Here is a 17,467-nt window from a genome sequence, read left to right on the forward strand (position 1 = left end):
GAGTGTATGGCTGTTGGTACTCGTTGGTATTGGCAGGCCATGCATCGTACGCCTATGCCACAATCTCCGTGGGTGTCTGTTCGAGTGTTTTGGCCTTGGTCCGGTTTGAGGTTTTGTCTTTGTCAGAAGCACCACACCAAGTACTCTGCCTCAGTTTGCCCGTTCATCATTCGGAAATGATACATTTCAGACAGCCGAACGAAACATAATATCAGTTTCTCTGCCTGTTGTCCCGTAGATTACTGAGATATACCGTAGTGGCGCACATATAGGCCCAGGCCCTTATGAGTGAGTTTTGCGTTATCTGCTATTTTTGCGAGTCGTTTTGTCTCACACATAGGCGCATGCGCTTGAGTTGCTAGTGCACCGGTATCTTGCATAATTATGCACATAGTGCAATACCGCAATGCACATTGAACTATGTGAATATGGTATTTTTGTGGTGGCTGTTTGTTGCAGGATGGACTGCATTTAGGTTCACTTATAAGCCCATGCGCTTATTTGTGAGGGTGAGCTTATGCCCGCGTATACGCACATGCGCCTATATGCGTGTCGCTACGGTAATGCATTTCAGATAACCAAACAAACTTCATATGAATTTCTCTGCCTGTCCACAGGGTCTTTAACCCGTACACGTATCAACGATTGCGACGATGCAAGGGCCACCGAGATCGCATCCGGGCAATCCTGCACGTTCCTGAAAATAACCAGGTCAGACACTCGGACACTTGTGCACTAGATGCTTTTTGAACGCCTAGAACTTCTGTTTGCCAATGAACTAACTCTACATAATATGCGGAGCCCATTTCACCTGGCTATAGTACTTTCAATTTGCGAGCCACTATGGGCTCCGCTGATCAAACTGTTGTGGTTTGCATTCAGCCCGCACACTACTCATCCACTCTTCTTTCCACTGATACACACGAATCGGAGAGTTTAGAAATACATTGCGTTGAAAGGGAAACACGGAAGTAAAGGTAAAACCAGAGAGGAAAGACGTGCAGCACAGGAACCCCAAGATGGATCCAAGGAGAAGCACATTGCACCGTGCATGCGCACACTCTAGATTGAGTAGCATGCATGCAACCTACAACTGTGATGTTGCACATAACATGCATGCAATCAATAACAGAAACCTTACAGGGTCCAGCAGCTAGTTGACAGAAAATTGATTTCAGAAAAACATCAACAACATAGGTACGTGTATCCTTTGTAAGGATCTCTTGGCTTTGGGAGTTTGATGGTACGCTACTAGTCCGTATGGGACTCTCGTACAGTCTCACGTGTCTATGACCTTGAAAGGTACTATGCATGTAGAGTTTAAGAGCGTGTACAGTTTATATGTACTCCTCCTCTCTTCTCATTTCTTGTTGTGTGGACTTTGTGAATTGGGTACAGTATGTAACGTGTTCATGGGACAAGACCATGCGACTGTGGAATTCTCACAAAGGTACTTATACTGCTGTTTGTTGATGGCTGCGAGACTCCTGCAGGGGCGTCGGACATGCTACGGTTGGGGGTTCGAACCTAGGAATCTGTATCCACGCAAGCTCTACAAATAAGTACTCTTTTACTGCGAAAATTATACTTTCTGTCAAAATGCAACTCCTACACGGTCACTACGGCACTGATCGTACCACTCTCTGTCCCAGGTATCCCGTGAATCAATCAAATACACTGATCTGGGCTCTATATTTCGAAAAATATTTCGGCAAAGGCACCACCCCAATCCCATGAGTAAATTGTACAGGTGGCTGACCGTACCACCCCCAAATACCTTCCGACGCCCCTGTCCTGACTGTCCTGACTGGACCCTGCGGGTTACCTCTTTACTGATGTTCCAGTTGCCGTGTTGTGAATGCTGCTGGATTTCGCGACACTGGGCTTGCACGCTCATGTGTGTGTGTGTGTGTGTGTGTGTGTGTGTGTAAAAAAAATGAAAAATAGGGATTCACTGGCCAGAAAAAGCCACTTCAAACAGCTGTGTAGTGGATACCAGGCTAAAATTAGTGGCGGTTAATTCATCAGCCTTGCAAGCTGTTGAGTGGTGTAATCCCAGCACAAGTTGCTATGTCTAACATAGCTGTTCGCTATCATCGCTTCCGCGATGGGCAGGTCTGAGGTCTGAGGTGTATGTGTGTGTGTGTGTGTGAGCATTGGAACGCGCGTGCGTGTGTGTATGTATTTTGCGCCCACACGATGGCCGTGCAATTGACGGTAGGTGCGTGTGCGTTGTGCAGTAATCTCCGACTGGAGCAGCAGTTTTAGCATCCATGGTGTATGCTTATTCTGTTTTACTATGTGCGACTGATTGATCACATGCCATTAATGCCCATGGAGGCTGGCAAAATGTTGGATCCGAACATGTGTCAGTAACCGACATTCATCCCGATGAAAATTCTCTCCTGTCTTGTGTTTTCTGCAGCACCTTTGGATCGCGGTGAGGAAGAAGTTGTGGAAGAGGAGCCATCGCCTCTCAAGTCACGTAGCACAATCCGAAACACTGGTGAGAAGCAATGCCAGCAGCAGCTTGCTCATGCTGAATCCAACATCCAAGTTGTGGTGGAGCAAGTCTAATACCGTAATAGAATAGTGAGCACGTGGCAAGTGCCGTCACACACGGTAACGGCCAGTACGACCATGGCTGTACCACTGTGACTTTTGGTCCCGGATGGTCCACCCAGAGCGCCAAAACTGTTGGCCGGAAACTCCAATTTTTTCCCACGGGGGACACCCGGTCGCACCCCGAGAGACACCCGGTCGCACCACTCACCACACTACCCTGTGACGCCACTGGTACGTGAATGAGCTAGTGTTCGCTACTCCCGCTTCTTGACTGCTCTCCGGGATTGTCCCGTTCAAATCTGCTTTGCTCAGCTTTGCCTTGATTTATAGCTCTCTTTAGGCGTACTAGTTTCTTGAATGGGGAAGCGCTGTCATTTAGTTCCAGGATGCTTCCATTACGAACACCAGCACACAATTCTGATAACCTATTCCTGCTATTTAGTATTTTACTTATTCCCAGAGCCTCAATGGCACACATTAGTTAGAGAGAAAGAGATCAATGACACTCAAAGTCGTGCAACAGGTGCAGCAAATCCGGCGCGATTATTTCCACCGTGATAAATTTGTTCAGAAGATAGGAAAGATAATTACTGAGAAAAATAGAATTTGAAATGGTCAATTGCTGTGTTCTTATCAATCATATTAATAATACCTCAAGGCAATGTGGTAGCTGCGTACAGGTGGGAGATGAAACTTGGTTTACGAGAAAAAGGCCGGAAATAATGTCTTCCTATCGACTCATCACTGATTTCAATGACAGAGCAACATGATCCTGTGTTCAATTCTAGTGTTAATAAAGCGGTCAACTCAATTCGGTCTATCGAAAGTGCACGATATACACACACACACGCACACACACACACACACACGCACACGCACACGCACACGCACTCTTTTAGTCACGAATGTGCACACATGTGTGTAACATAGCACATAGCACATGCATGCTGCACACACGTATACAGTATATGTACCACAAAATCCCCCCCTGCAGATCAAGAATGGAGCGTGCGACAACCGTGTATACTGGCATGACATGTTCTATGCAGTTATTAGTACACTGTGCCACACTGTGTCAAACTAGCCCTGCGTGAAGCAGAGGGCATATTCAGGTTGGCCAGTGGAAGCACTGATTGTCTTCACTAGATAAGCTGCTCAACACTGAGTCGCGGCCGCTGATGTCGCGGACCGGTGGGAGGCGACGTGGCAAACGAGTTCTCAATGATGGTGCAGTTGCTGGGCGTACACGTCGAGGTGCACGTGGAGCGCAGTGTTCTCGGTGTGGTATCGCCGCTACTGCACGAGCTGCCACCGATGGCCTGTGGACTGGTGTGGCCCGGGTTGGCGTGCCAGCTCTTCATCACGTAGCGCAGCGAGCCGCAGTCGAAGCTGGAGCGTCGCGACACCTGCGGCGAGTTCGGCGTGATGCTGTCGCGCTTGGAACGCAGCGCGTTGACCGTCGACAGTGTGATGTTCTCCTGCAGCTGCATCTGCGACGAGCGACGCTCGCGATTGTTCAGCGACGCCTGCCTCTCCTCCTCGCGAGTCATCAGGCCGTCGCGACGGATCATCTTGAGCCACGCCTCGCGAATCTCCGGCCTCAGCAGGATGTGCGAGACGAAGATGGTGAATCCCTGCAGTGCGTTGAGACCGGTGAAGATGTACGTGAAGATGATGTTGGCGCCCGGGGCCAGCGTGAAGACGCCGAATACCCACGTCAGACTCAGCACGGTGATCAGCGAGAAGGCAACCTGTTGCAGCAGACAGGAAACACACACACACACACACACACACACACACACACACACACACGCACGCACGCACGCACGCACGCACGCACACACGCACACGCACACGCACACACACACACACACACACACAAACATACCCACACGAATCAATCAATGCATTTGAATACTACTAAACCAACATAGCAACACTGAACAACGCGAATATAAATATCACCCACATTGCTCTAAATGGAAATGTGTAGTCGTCAGTGCAAGACGCCAAACGTAACTTCAATCTGCTCGGTGCAGACCAGTTCACATCATCACAACTACCGAAGGATGCTCCAAACGAGAGTGCTGAGAGTACCGCGGAGGCATAGCGTACTACTGTCGTGAACATGGAAATCCGGTCGCACGTCTAGCGGCCCCAGGGCGTTGGCCATGCAGCCGTAGCACGTTTTATTATGCGCTGCATGCTGCTGGTCGCATCGGATCAACATGTGCACTGCATGCAGCGTTCTGTACGCGCCGAGGGCGCCGGCCCCGGTCAATCGACTGGATTTCCATGTCCGCGACAGTAGTACACTGAACAACAACATACAAGGCAAGCTTAGTTTGTTGCAACACCACAATCGACTGTTTACCTTCAAATTGCGTTTATGATCATCCAGATCCGCCATGGCTTGCTCTGGCTTGGGTTTGATGATCACGCAGAGCAAGCGCAGGAAGAACATAAGCGTCGTGAACAGGATGAAACAAATCGGCCCGAAGTAGCCGACGTAGAACGACAGTCCCTGAAGTCGACAGCTGTGCAAGGTGATAAAGAAGAAGAAAACAACAGAAAAAGAGTATGAGAAAATGTAACATGTGGTTGAAGACGGCTTCATGTCTACCCTTGTTAGTAGATAACCCGGCGGTTTCAAAAGTGTTTGTTTGTAACCAGTATGATCTACTATCCGGACCTGAATGTACGCGTTTCAGGCATCAGGAGATTTTGGATCATTATCCAGTAATGAGATTTGTCTTGTAGCCTATGTCGTACTAACCTGTATTGAATTGTTCATCATATGAAGTAGAACACTACTCCTGAGACAGATGTATATTCTCCAGCGGATCCTATCCGTAGTAAGGTTCTGCAGGGCTGACTAAATAGCACTCGTGTTGAGTACTATCATGAGTTGTCATGGTTACTATCTTAAAACACTCATCATATAACAGATTGATTTTCTCCAGCAGATTATATAAATAGTGTGTAGTAAAGCTCTGCAGAGCTGACTAGTTGACACGTACATGCACTGACTGCTTTGATCGGTTGCCATGGATAAACACTTTGCACACTCGTCCTGTACATCTACGGGCCGCAGTAACTATCAACGTTGCATGTACAGTAAGACATGCACCGACGTTCTGTGGATCAAGCTTGCATCCCTGGATCAAGCGGAGGGATGTCATGACAGGACAGTTTCCACTGCACCAAAGACCTCCGGTCAGGGCAGGTACTACTGTGCCCGTAGCAATAGTTTCGGGATAACTTACTATTCCTCATTGCCGTAGTGTGTGAACTCAAACACGTCCGCGCACATGGTGGCCACCACCACGAGAAGCGGCACTCCTGCAGATGCAGACACAACGTATATGCACCCGCACGCACGCACATACGTACAGACACGTGCACACACGAACACACACACACACACACACACACACACACACACACAAACGCGCTCGCGCGCGCACACACACACACACACACACACACACACACACACAGCCAAAGGCAAAATATGTGTTATTTCGACCAGGATTACACAATCGGATCGACAGTGGAACTTAGTTAGCACATACTCTGATAATACAATCACACTGTTGCCTAGTACGGACTTTGACAGGAATACGGGTGCATTAATCCATATGGAAGTATGTTGACACAAGAAAGTGCTTCAGATATCAACAGTTCTCCTGCTGTCCATAGGGTCCTAATAGAGTTCTAACTATTATTGTACTCATACATGCCATGCAACCTATTATGTTATTATCGATGAACGATAGAAATCAACATGAGACAATAGTAGAGTGTACATGTGGCGTATGCTATCTGTTACAACCCAGGGATGAAAGAAACTCAATAACGGACCAGATACTGTGCACGCCGAGGGGACTCTAAGCCTGGAAGACATACACACGGGCAGTGGTAGAGTTGAGACGTCAACTGGAGAGGCGCTAAGCAACACTTACCCCATGCGAACAGCACCGCTTTGGTGAAGAACATATCAATCTCCTTGGTGAAGACGCGCACGATGATACGATGCAGATGAAAGATCTGCACCAGTGTCCAGCAGAACATGACCAGTGGGAAGTACTGTAGCAGCGCGGCCACGGTGATGCAGATTGGTCGAATCCCCGTTGCCGTGGCACCGGAGAGCAGCGTGACAAGAGTGCAGAGTAATGCCAGGCTGATCTGCATGATGATACGTAGCTGAATCTGCTGACGAAATCTCCTGCAAATGCGTGGATGTACACAGGGCACAGGGAGACGAAGATCAGGGTTGTGCCGGGATTGCACCATTCGACAGCTTGAAAGGCTGAAGAATTGAATGCCACTATTCAGCCCGGTCTACGCCAGACAGTTATTGGAAGTGGTTTTTCTGAATCCATAATTTTTGGTCTTTTTCATTTTTTCAAGTACACACACATAATGTCCTGCAGCATGGAGGAACGCAGTCGTGAGGAGTATCACATTCAACACAAGGGAACAAGAAAACAACAAAATTAATGCACCGCAGTGCTGCAGTGCTCGGAACGGCAGACACAGTTTCCATACCTGAAGAGCATGAGTGTGATGAAGGTCAGCACACATCCAAATACGGAGATAGAGGCACCGATCAGCGTGAGGTACGTCAAGCCCTTACGCTGCGACGTGGGCACTTTGGGTACCTGTGTAATAGCAGAGAGGAATACATCCGGGCCATGAAGCATGAGCACAATGTGTAGCGTATGTGTCGGTGGTGTGGCCTTAGTTGGTACGACTGAGAAAAAGGCTATACTGCGCCAGGCCAGGCAAGAACCACACGAGCGTCGCGTCTCACTGCAGTCGTGCTAGAACAGCTTTCTGCAAAAGAGTCACAGGTACCCTTCCCAAGACGGAATGGATGGACGCCGCATGTAAACTACAAACATGGGCATGCACACAGAGAGGTAGCTCGACCATTGCTTGGCAAAACGTAGGAGGCTCTAGTGAACTGAAAAAAAGAAGAAGAAAAAACAACAACTCACCAGCAAGATTGCAAAGTTCGTCAAATGATTGCACTGGCAATGCACTGTTGAGCTAGTGCGATTCACCAGCACTACTCGACAGCCATTGCTGCTCCAGTCGCCCAGACCATCTGTTGTGCAACGATAACAACACGCACAGAGAAAACAAAACATTAGGCACATGGTCAGTTTGTCCTGTCGTCCTTGATTGGATATCGGATAGTTCACGCTTTAAAACGACTATGAAAGACACAAATCAAAAAATGTACGATCACACAGATCAATCAGTATTCACTATTCGCACAATAAATACTCGCCATTTGCACAAATATTGATCATCGTGTATACAAACAATAGTCTTACCGTTTGCCCCAAAGTCCCAGAACACGCAGAGAGGCTCCAGATCACCAGCTGATATGTTCTCCGCCACGCCGAGCTGCTTGAGGACGATGTTGACCGGCTTGGATGCGGGCAAGTTGACCACCTCCTGTCCGGGCACCGACGCGCTGATCACCATGCTGTCGATTATACGCTCTGGCTCCTCGCTCTGATTATTCGTCACGCGACCACCCCTGGCCAGTACCGGGAACAGGGAGTCGCTCGCAAACAATGAGAATGAGACTCGAGCGCTCGGCCGATCGCCGATCTCCAGGAGGACGTCGGACGGGATCGAGATCGACGCTGCTCCGATCGCGGGCTCGTGTTTGTCGACGAACAGCTGAAAGGATCCGCCGGCCACAGGGCTGGGCTCGCTCTTAGTAGTCGGTGCAGCTCGTGTTGAGGACAGCGACGTGAGACCAGCCGGCAGAACGTTGAGACCGACGCGGTAGCCCGGCTCGATGCTCAGAGGTATGTCGGCAATGCTCACCTGGATGTCGTTACGTAGCAGAGTGCGTGACGTGTAGCCGTTAAGATCGGCACGTGCCGTCAGCTTCTCAATGGTCTGCAATAGTCTGCAGGAACAGGGCACGACAACACAGGAAAACACAGTGCGTGCTTTAATGTTTTGAAAACACACTGACAAGTGCACCGCTCCCTCCCTCCTCCCCCCCCCCCCCCCCCGCACATGCACACACAAAATAATATAGGTGATGCATTCCCAAAACAAAACTATTGACCAGTTCCAGTTCCTGAGCATTTCAGTCTACAAGGTTGATCAACTGGCCTGGATAGCATTTTAATGCCGAGCACTAAATCAAATACACAGGTAAGCAGACTGGCCCCGCTACAGGATTCCAATACCCTGCCACCCCCCCCCCCCCCCCCACCCCCTTTGAAACACCACCCTCCACCCCCCCCCTCCCCTCCCCCTCCCCCCTCCCCCTCCTTTGAAACACCACCCTGCCAGGAACTATCCCATTGCACTGTGCAAACACCCTTCCTTGCTTAGCGGCCTGACCAACGATAGGCAATGCTCGACGGTGGTGAAATTTTAACATTACCTTGCTGACGAATTCTTCTCACGCTGGCTGTCGGCAATGGCCGTCGTGGCAGCATTCTGCAGGATGCCGTCGATGGCAGACACAACAGTGTCTTCAAGCTGTGCAAGACAACAAGAAACCGAAACTTGAAAAAAGCTTTTCCAAGAACTCGCAGACTCCAGTGCAGCCATTTACACAATCGGGTCCCTCAAGTCAAATACTCAACACGGTCTCTTCTCTGCATTTATTTTAATATTCATTTTATTAAATGTAGGGATTCCCCACAGGCTGTTCGCCTGTCGACGGGTTTCCTGTTTTCGCTTCAGTGATGAGATACGTGGGATAAGAAAACTGGTAAGAGAGGGAGGAAAAAAAAAAAGAAGCCAAAGAAAGGAAAAAGAATACATCACTATTAAAAGTGTTCACCGAATGTTTGGGGCATGCCCGTCATCACGGTGAAAATAGTAAAACTAATTGGTGTATTTCTAGAACTATTTCCCCGCTATTCTCTGTAGTATTGACCCAATTAAGTTAACAGGCTAACCACTGCTACACTACGTATGTCCATTTCTACAACTTCCAGATCGCCAAGTGACGTGCAAGTAGGGTGGCAACAAATGCACTTTGGGTCCGATTTCAACGGAGCACGGAACGGGAACACACCTTGGCGGCGTCGGAAACGGTCGTTTGCAAGTTTGCCAGGCGTTCCAGCAACGTGGACGTGAGACTGACGTCAATGGAGTCCAGCGCATTCGTTTCCGTGGCGATTTCCTCCACGCGATGTCCAATCTCCAATGCATTGGTTTCGGTCACTGTCTCCTGTGAACGACAAAAACACAACGGGTTCAGTTTTTTTAATTAAAAGTAAAAAATGGCCAGTAGGTAGAGTGTCAGAACTATACACGTAGGACATGACTTCACACAGCAGGAAATTCAGATGGTGTTGTCGTGCATGCCACATTCACACACGCACACACATACGCACACACACGAGAACACATACGCACACACACGAGAACACACACACACACACAGTATACGGTCAAAAATGAGACTGAAGTCAATCATGTCCAACCTGACCCAATCCCATACTCATGCCCTCCAACACTACACAGTGATGTAATCAGGGTCAAGACACCCTCAGCCTCAGGGGTGGAATCAGGGTCAAGACACCCACGGTGATGAAATCAGGATAAAGATACCCTCAGAGGTGGAATCAGGGTCAAGACACCCATAATGTATGTATGTGTATGTATACTTTATTTGAATTCGCAAATCCAAACGAGCACAAATGCTCAATGACAAGGCAGCGAATATGTTATTATGTTACAGGGAAGGAGGGTTGGGGAGAAAATAAGGAGAACAAAGAGAGAATGGTAGATATCTCAATGAAGAGCGAAGCGTTATCAAACTACAAGTAAGCCAGCGAACGATAAGTCGATAGTTCTGTAACCCGCCTAATAAACTAAGTACTTTTTTCAGGCGTGCAGTGGACTGTCATTAAAACAGAAACAGAAAAATAATAATAAGGCACCCATTTTGTTTGTCCAGGGGATGGCCCACGCCTGGTAAAGAGAATAAAATAGAGAAAATAAAATAGAAATAAAATAAAAAACAAACAAACAAAGTACTAAACAGTTACTGCTAACGAGAGTACTTGCTACTAACATCGGGAGGATGAAAGGCCCAACCCTGCCCTGCCAGTTACGGACTTGCGGGGGGTCGCCATGGCAAATAATAATGGTAAACAGTGAAAATCAATCACAGACAGGAAGCTGTCTCAGGGCAAGTTTCTAATCATAACATCAGGAAGATCGGAGTGTATACGGTACGACGGCAGCTTTGAAGCTGCTGAGAGACGACAGTACTCTGACTGCATCCGGTAGGACGTTCCAAAGGGCACTACCTCGGGAGGCAGGGCGAGATCGTCCGGCGCGGGTTCGTGTAGCTGGTAGACGGAGCCCCAGGGCGAGATCCAGGCGCGTCCTACGATCCGCGCCACGTACGAAGAGCTCCTGGAGGGATGGACTCGCACTGGCGTGTATGCACCTCCAGACAAAGACCAGGACCTTCTGCCGATGTATTTCTCCAATCCTGAACACCTGCATGCGTTCCAGGAGATCACTGGCACGAGAGAACCCCGGCCGGCCATAAACTGCTCTTGCCCCACGGTTTTGTGCTACTTGGAGCCGGTCGGTCTGGGCCTGAGTGAGACCTGGGCTAAACGCAACGGACCCATACAGTAGATCCGGCATGATAGCTGCCTTGAAGAACAGCACACGGCTAGCAAGTGTTAGCGACTTTCGTGTCCGCCACAGAGTTCCAATTTTCTTATTGGCTTTCGTGATGCTCGCATCAACCTGGGGCTGCCATGACATGCGTACATCCAAGGTGATGCCAAGGTAGCGGGCACTGGTGACGCTTGGCACGGGTATGCCATCGCACTTTACCACAACGTTGGGACTCTGGCCATTGGATCCTGCAAAGACAAGGAGCTGACTCTTGGCGGCGTTGAGGATGAGACCACGGGAGGCTAGCCAGCGAGCTAGGTTAGAGACGGCTGTTGTGAGCTCAGAAGAAACGAGGTCAGCGCTGCGGCGGGTGGAAGTCAAGGCTATATCGTCTGCAAACTGGATTGACATAGTCGGGCAGGTAACAGTCGGTACGTCTCTAGTGTATATGCTGAAGAGCAGCGGCCCCAGGACCGAACCCTGCGGAACACCGCAGGTGCATGTAACAACCCTGCCGAGTCCGGTACCAGTGCGCACTTGCTGTTGGCGACTTGACAGGTAATGTTTGAACCAAGTCAGTGCTCCTCCAGTAACGCCAATGTCAAAGAGATCCTGGATAAGAATGCTGTGCTTGACTTTGTCGAAGGCTTTAGACATATCTAGAAGGCAGGTTGCCACAACTAGACCGTCATCTCGCCCAGTGTCGACTCTGTCAGTTAGTAGGGAAAGAGCGTCTTCCGTAGAGTGTCCATGACGGAACGCAAATTGGGTCACTGGCAAGATGTTCATCTGTGCGACATGTTCCACCAACGATTTCTGCACGACCTTCTCAAGGATTTTGGACAGTATCGGTAGCAGTGATACCGGTCGGAAATGTTTGGGAACAGAGGGATCACCAGACTTGTGGAGCGGAACAACGTGAGCTAATTTGAACTGCTGTGGAACTTCGCCGCTGGATAATGATGCATTAAACAATGTGGTAAGAGATGAAGCTAATATATCAGCACAATACTTGATTAGGAGACCCGGGATTCCATCACTTCCAGTAGCTTTGGCCGGGTTGACTTGCTGCAGCAAGCGCTCCAAAGCACCCACTGTGACGGGTGGAAAGGACACTAGGGAATGCTCTGCAGGGGGTCCCGCAGGCAGGAGTAGTTTGGATGGCCGAGTGATGTCGGTGACGACAGTCTCGAAAGCAGACGTAATCGCCTCTACACCACACGATGGCTCCTGATGTGTCCGCTTTCGACCGGTAACGGAGTTTATGACGGACCATAGCTGACGGGGGTTTCCCGTGTTCTCCGCGCACTTGTTTCGAAAGAACTCGTTCCGTTTACGCCTGTAGGCATTTGATGCAGCGGACCGGGCCTGTTTGAATGCTGAGTGGGCCTGCTGGCAAGTTTTGTCCGATAGCCAACGCTTGTGCAGCCTGTTCTTCCGCATAGTGAGCTGATACAGCTCTCTGTCCGACCACGGTGGTTCGCTTGGGCGTTTCCGGCTTTGCTTGCAAGTGAATGGAGCATGGCGATCCAGAACAGTTATAAACTTTGAATGCCAGTCTTGCCACATTTCGTCCACGTTAGCCTGAGCAGGAAAAGCATACAAGTTTGCAGCAGTAAGGTCATTTCGGAAGTCGTTTATATTGATGTTGCGGAGATTTCGGGTGGATGTAGCCGGCTTACTGGTCGACTGCTTGGGCACGGAAATGTCCAGCTTGGCAAGAACTGCAAAGTGGTCACTGATCGTGCACTGAATGACATGGCACATCGCTACTGTTTCGGGACGGGCTAGGATTAGGTCGATTACGGTACCTTGGGGGCAGTCGGGCGTCACGCGCGTGGCACTATCCACATGGTTTGCCAGACCATATGCACCTGCCAAGTCAAATAGATGGCGAGTTTGATAGTGTGTCCTGCTGGTATCAATACCAGGCGGTCTGGCATTCGTGTTGAAATCGCCGAGGAGAGTTATCGATGGGGTTATCCGTGAGGCTCCGTCAAGCGCTCTCTCTAGTCGGGTCCAAAAGCTGATAGGCTCAGTTGGTGGGCGGTAGACACAAGCAAATACATGGTGGGCTGTCCCAGAATTCGTTGTCTGTAACCAAAGAGCTTCCAGGCCATCCTGCGCAAGGTCCAGCCGAGGTTGGAGAGCAAGAGATGAGCGATAGTAGAATGCCACGCCGCCTCCTGGGCGCCCACGGTCAAGTCTCACGAGGGAGTAGTCTGGGATGACTAGTTCTCCATTACTGATAGTCTCATCCAGCCATGTCTCTGCAAGGCCAATAACGTCGATCTGGGAGCTATCTAGGAATGATTGAATCAGAGTCAAGACACCCACAATGATGGAATCGGGGTAAAAAAACTCCCCCTACTTACCCCGGTTAGCTGGTACAGATCGTTGGAGACTGCGGACTCGAAGCGACACTGCGACACATCGGCCGGCAGCCAAACAGGCTGGATGGTAGCCGGGTCCCAGACGCACGTCCTCTGCGCCACCGCCTGGCTTGCCATGAAGACACCCGTCAGGCCGGCGGTGCTCAACTCCTCGTCGATGTGGCCGAACGGGCATGGCTGCGATACGGTGGCAGTGGCTGCGTAGGTCAGTGGCCACATGAACGTGCCCTGGACCGTGTCTACAGTCTCCGCTGGACATGGTACTGGGAAGAGAGCTGGACCAGAAAAACAAAATGAGACAAGACGTTAGGAAAGCATGCAACGAGTATGGCGTATGTCACCTGACCTACCACCCCCCCCCCCCCCCCCTCCCACCACCACCCTCATACCTCCCTACCCACAGCGACGAAAAAAGAAATCCAGCCCATGGATAAAGCAGAGCTGTGGTGCACTGCACAGCCCACTGCTCATAGTGCTCGGGTTGAAACTTTCTGCAAGTGATGGCCTAACCTGATGCACACTTTATACTCTACTCGAACCTGACTAAGGACATTTTCTGGTGATTCGATGCTCAAACACCCATATGGGGCCATGATGTACATGCACGTGGAGAAACTAATCTCCGAGATTTATAACAAAACGTCACCACTCACGGGTACAGAGCGTGCCACTTCCAACGAATCCTTTCAGGCAGGAGCAGTCGAATGATGTCGACGTCATCGAACAGTCGGCATTGGCATGACACGAGTGACTGCCCGTCAGGCATTGGTTCTCTCGGCACTCGCGCCCGTCGCCAAGGTAACCGGCGAGGCACGCGCACTCGAACGAGCCCACCGTGTTGTTGCAGGCGGCGTTCCTATGGCAACCATGGCTGCCCTGCTGGCACTCGTCAACCTCGGCACAGTCCACGCCACTACCCTCGTAACCACGACGACAGGTGCAGCGATACGACCCGGCCAGGTTGGTACAGTCTGCATTCACGCTACACGGCGAGGCCATGCCACATTCGTTTACGTCCACGCATCGACCGCTAGCGCTGTTCAAGTTTGTATAGCCGCTGGTGCAGCGGCACTGAAAGCCGCTGCTGCCGTCGTCTATGCAGTCCTCGGTGGTCTCGTTGCAGTTGTGCGAGCCCGTGGCGCAGAAGTCGATCTTCACGCAGTGCCGGTCCGGGAACTCGCTCACCTCGTAACCGTGTTCGCAGCGGCACTCAAACTCGGTCGGCGTGGTAACGCAGACAAACTCCAAAGAGCAGTTGTGCAGGCCGGCCACGCAGGGGTCGATGCGCACGCAGTGATTGGTCATCGAGCGGCGGTAACCGTGGCTACAGATGCACGACGCCTGCAGCGTGGAGAAGTCCATGTCGCACACCTCGTTGCGCTGCGTGCCCACGTTGCACTTCTGCAGATCGTACTTGCACCGGTCCACGGGCGTGCAGCCCACCGTCGGATCGCCCTCGTGGAGCAGGTCGCAGCGACAGGTGAACGTGTCGTTGCCCGGGTAACAGTGCACGTTGGGCCCGGTGCAGTTGTGCCGCTCCAACACGCACAGGTCGATGGCGATGCAGCGTTTGGCGGCGTCGTCGTACGTGTTGCCCGGGTAACAGTCGCAGCGGTACGTGCCGGGGAGGTTGACGCAGTGAGCGTCTCGCTCAGCGCACTTGTTCTGCCCCACGTCCTCAGCAGAACACTCGTCAATATCCAGGCAAGTTCTCGGGTTGTCTTCCGGGAAGGCGTTGTAGCCACGACCACACTTGCACGAATACGAACCGGGCACGTTGCTGCACACTGCGTTGTCGCTGCACTGGTGTGTCCCGTCAGAGCACTCGTCAACATCCAAACACAGTGTGTTAAGTGGATCCGAGTCCACGATGGGTTTCTCCTCGCGGTACCCAGTAATGCAGGCACATCGGAACGAACCGTCAGTATTCCGGCAAGCAGTGTTGATCGGGCACTGCACGACATCGTTGCCATCGTCGTTGTTATCATCCGCTGTAGTGGTTGTTGCCGTTGCCGACACAGTGACACATTCCTCCACGTCAGTGCAGTTCACGTAAGCATCGCCATGGTAACCATCCACACAGCTACACATATAAGACCCGACCGTGTTGGTACAGCGACTGTGCGGGCCGCACAGCGATGGAGACCGGCCCTCGCTCAGTTCGCATTCGTCCACGTCCGAGCACGTGCGTCCATCGCCGCTCATCCCCGACGCACACGAACACACGTAGGATCCCGCTGCGTTTGTGCACGTGGCCGTGACGTGACACGTGTGCTGCTGTGTCGCACACTCGTCCTCGTCGTCGCATTCCGTCCCGTCGCCAAGGTAACCATCATGGCAGCGGCACTCGAACGTCCCGGGCAGGTTGGAGCAGGTGGCGTGTGCCGTGCTGCAGTTGTGCGTGCTCGACTTGCACTCATCGTCATCAATACAGGCAGCGCCGGGGGGAGGCTGTCGGCTGAAACCGTCATCGCACAGGCAACGGTACGACCCGACAGTATTACTGCAGTGCGCGTTTAGACCACAGGCGACCGTGCGATTGCTACTCTTGGAACATTCGTTCACATCTTCACACGTCGCCGACGCTTCTTCGTTGTTGATGTCGGCGACGAAAGTCACGTAACCGACGTCGCACGGACACTCGTAACTTCCGTGCGTGTTGACACACTGGGAATTGGACGGACATAGGACAGCCGTACCGTTGATCTCGCACTCGTTCAGGTCGATACAATCGCCTACCTCGCTCGCGCCCTGCATGATGAGGCCCGGCGCGCACCCACACACGTTCTCGCCGTTGGTGCCCGTGAGGCACGTCAGATTGCCCGGACACGAGGTGGGGTCCAGCAGGAAGCATCGGTGCTCCACGTCCTCGCAGTCAAAGCCGTTGCCGACGAAACCCGGCTCACACCGGCACTGGAAGGAACCCTGCGTGTTGTTGCAGGTGGCGTCGTCGTGGCACGGCGACGATAGACACTCGTTAACGTCCACACAGGTGTGCGACAGCTCACTCAGCGCAAAGCCGTCGTGGCAGCACGCCCGATGGCCGAACAGGCAGTGCGCGTACGGCGGACACGGGTGATACGCAAGCACGGGAGACGAGGACACGATGGATAGGTCGAAACACGTCGAGGACGAGTAGTCTGCAAAAACAAACAACAAGAATAGAAAGAAGATAACAGTGACAACGGGGAAAGAGTTGTTGGATCATTACTGCCTAGATAAGCGAAGAGGGCACAGCGGCTCAGTCCTGGCCGTGAGAGTCCTGGCAGGCTTTTTTTCGGGGGATTCACAGAAGCATTTTGCGACGGCGTCCTATGTGGGTTGGGTAAGGTGAGTTCAAGTGTACAAGCTCTCAGTCAATCCTCGGTAGTATAGTGGTAAGTATCTCCGCCTGTCACGCGGAAGACCCGGGTTCGATTCCCGGCCGGGGAGGACATTTCTTTTTTACTCAAGTTTTATTATATTTTTGATTCTATCAATGCATGGACGGCAAGTGTATAGTCACAATTCTTTTGCTTGTGCGGCGTCTGTTTGAACGGGGAGGTCAACTGCAACAATCAATACAAGTAATGGCCATTTGATGGGTTGGATCTCATCACTGCAATACACGGAGAACCCCTAGAATGGGACGCGGCATCGCAGAGCAACTCACCCGCCTGGCAGATGAAGTAGCGCTGCTCGGAGCAGTCCAGGTTGTTCCAACCGAAAGTTCCGTCATACGCCAGCACCACACATGACATGTCCACGGTGGAGTGAGCGGGGTTCGGCCGTGGTGCATAGGGCAGCCAGTCCATGTAGATTGGTACTTGACCAGATTGCCATCTGTGAGCACATACAGCAGATCGAAGAATCGATTTGAGGTTTTATTAGCTGTT

General features: G+C 51.4%; 2 protein-coding genes and 1 non-coding gene across 3 annotated transcripts in view; 2 read left to right on the forward strand and 1 right to left on the reverse strand.

Annotated features, from left to right (window-relative positions):
- LOC135812149 (uncharacterized) overlaps positions 1-3,164 on the forward strand; it is a 22,241-nt gene extending 19,077 nt beyond the window's left edge. Inside the window, exons 22-24 of the mRNA XM_065325469.1 lie at positions 618-711; positions 1,399-1,450; positions 2,426-3,164. Of these exons, the coding sequence (XP_065181541.1) occupies positions 618-711; positions 1,399-1,450; positions 2,426-2,577 (298 nt within the window). The 3' untranslated portion in view covers positions 2,578-3,164. The remainder of the gene's footprint in view (positions 1-617; positions 712-1,398; positions 1,451-2,425) is intronic.
- Positions 3,072-17,467, reverse strand: part of LOC135812147 (uncharacterized) — a 25,835-nt gene continuing 11,439 nt past the window's right edge. Inside the window, exons 3-14 of the mRNA XM_065325468.1 lie at positions 17,245-17,414; positions 14,246-16,732; positions 13,575-13,867; positions 9,632-9,787; positions 8,990-9,087; positions 7,911-8,500; positions 7,569-7,678; positions 7,117-7,229; positions 6,531-6,793; positions 5,832-5,907; positions 4,940-5,102; positions 3,072-4,316 (exon numbers count right to left, since the gene is read on the reverse strand). Coding sequence (XP_065181540.1) covers positions 3,708-4,316; positions 4,940-5,102; positions 5,832-5,907; positions 6,531-6,793; positions 7,117-7,229; positions 7,569-7,678; positions 7,911-8,500; positions 8,990-9,087; positions 9,632-9,787; positions 13,575-13,867; positions 14,246-16,732; positions 17,245-17,414 — 5,128 coding nt within the window. The 3' untranslated portion in view covers positions 3,072-3,707. The remainder of the gene's footprint in view (positions 4,317-4,939; positions 5,103-5,831; positions 5,908-6,530; positions 6,794-7,116; positions 7,230-7,568; positions 7,679-7,910; positions 8,501-8,989; positions 9,088-9,631; positions 9,788-13,574; positions 13,868-14,245; positions 16,733-17,244; positions 17,415-17,467) is intronic.
- Trnad-guc (transfer RNA aspartic acid (anticodon GUC)) lies at positions 16,953-17,024 on the forward strand. The gene has a single exon. It is a non-coding gene; the product is annotated as a tRNA-Asp (tRNA).

The sequence above is a fragment of the Sycon ciliatum genome, chromosome 3 (genome assembly GCF_964019385.1).
Source record: "Sycon ciliatum chromosome 3, ocSycCili1.1, whole genome shotgun sequence".
Classification (NCBI taxonomy): Eukaryota; Metazoa; Porifera; class Calcarea; order Leucosolenida; family Sycettidae; genus Sycon; species Sycon ciliatum.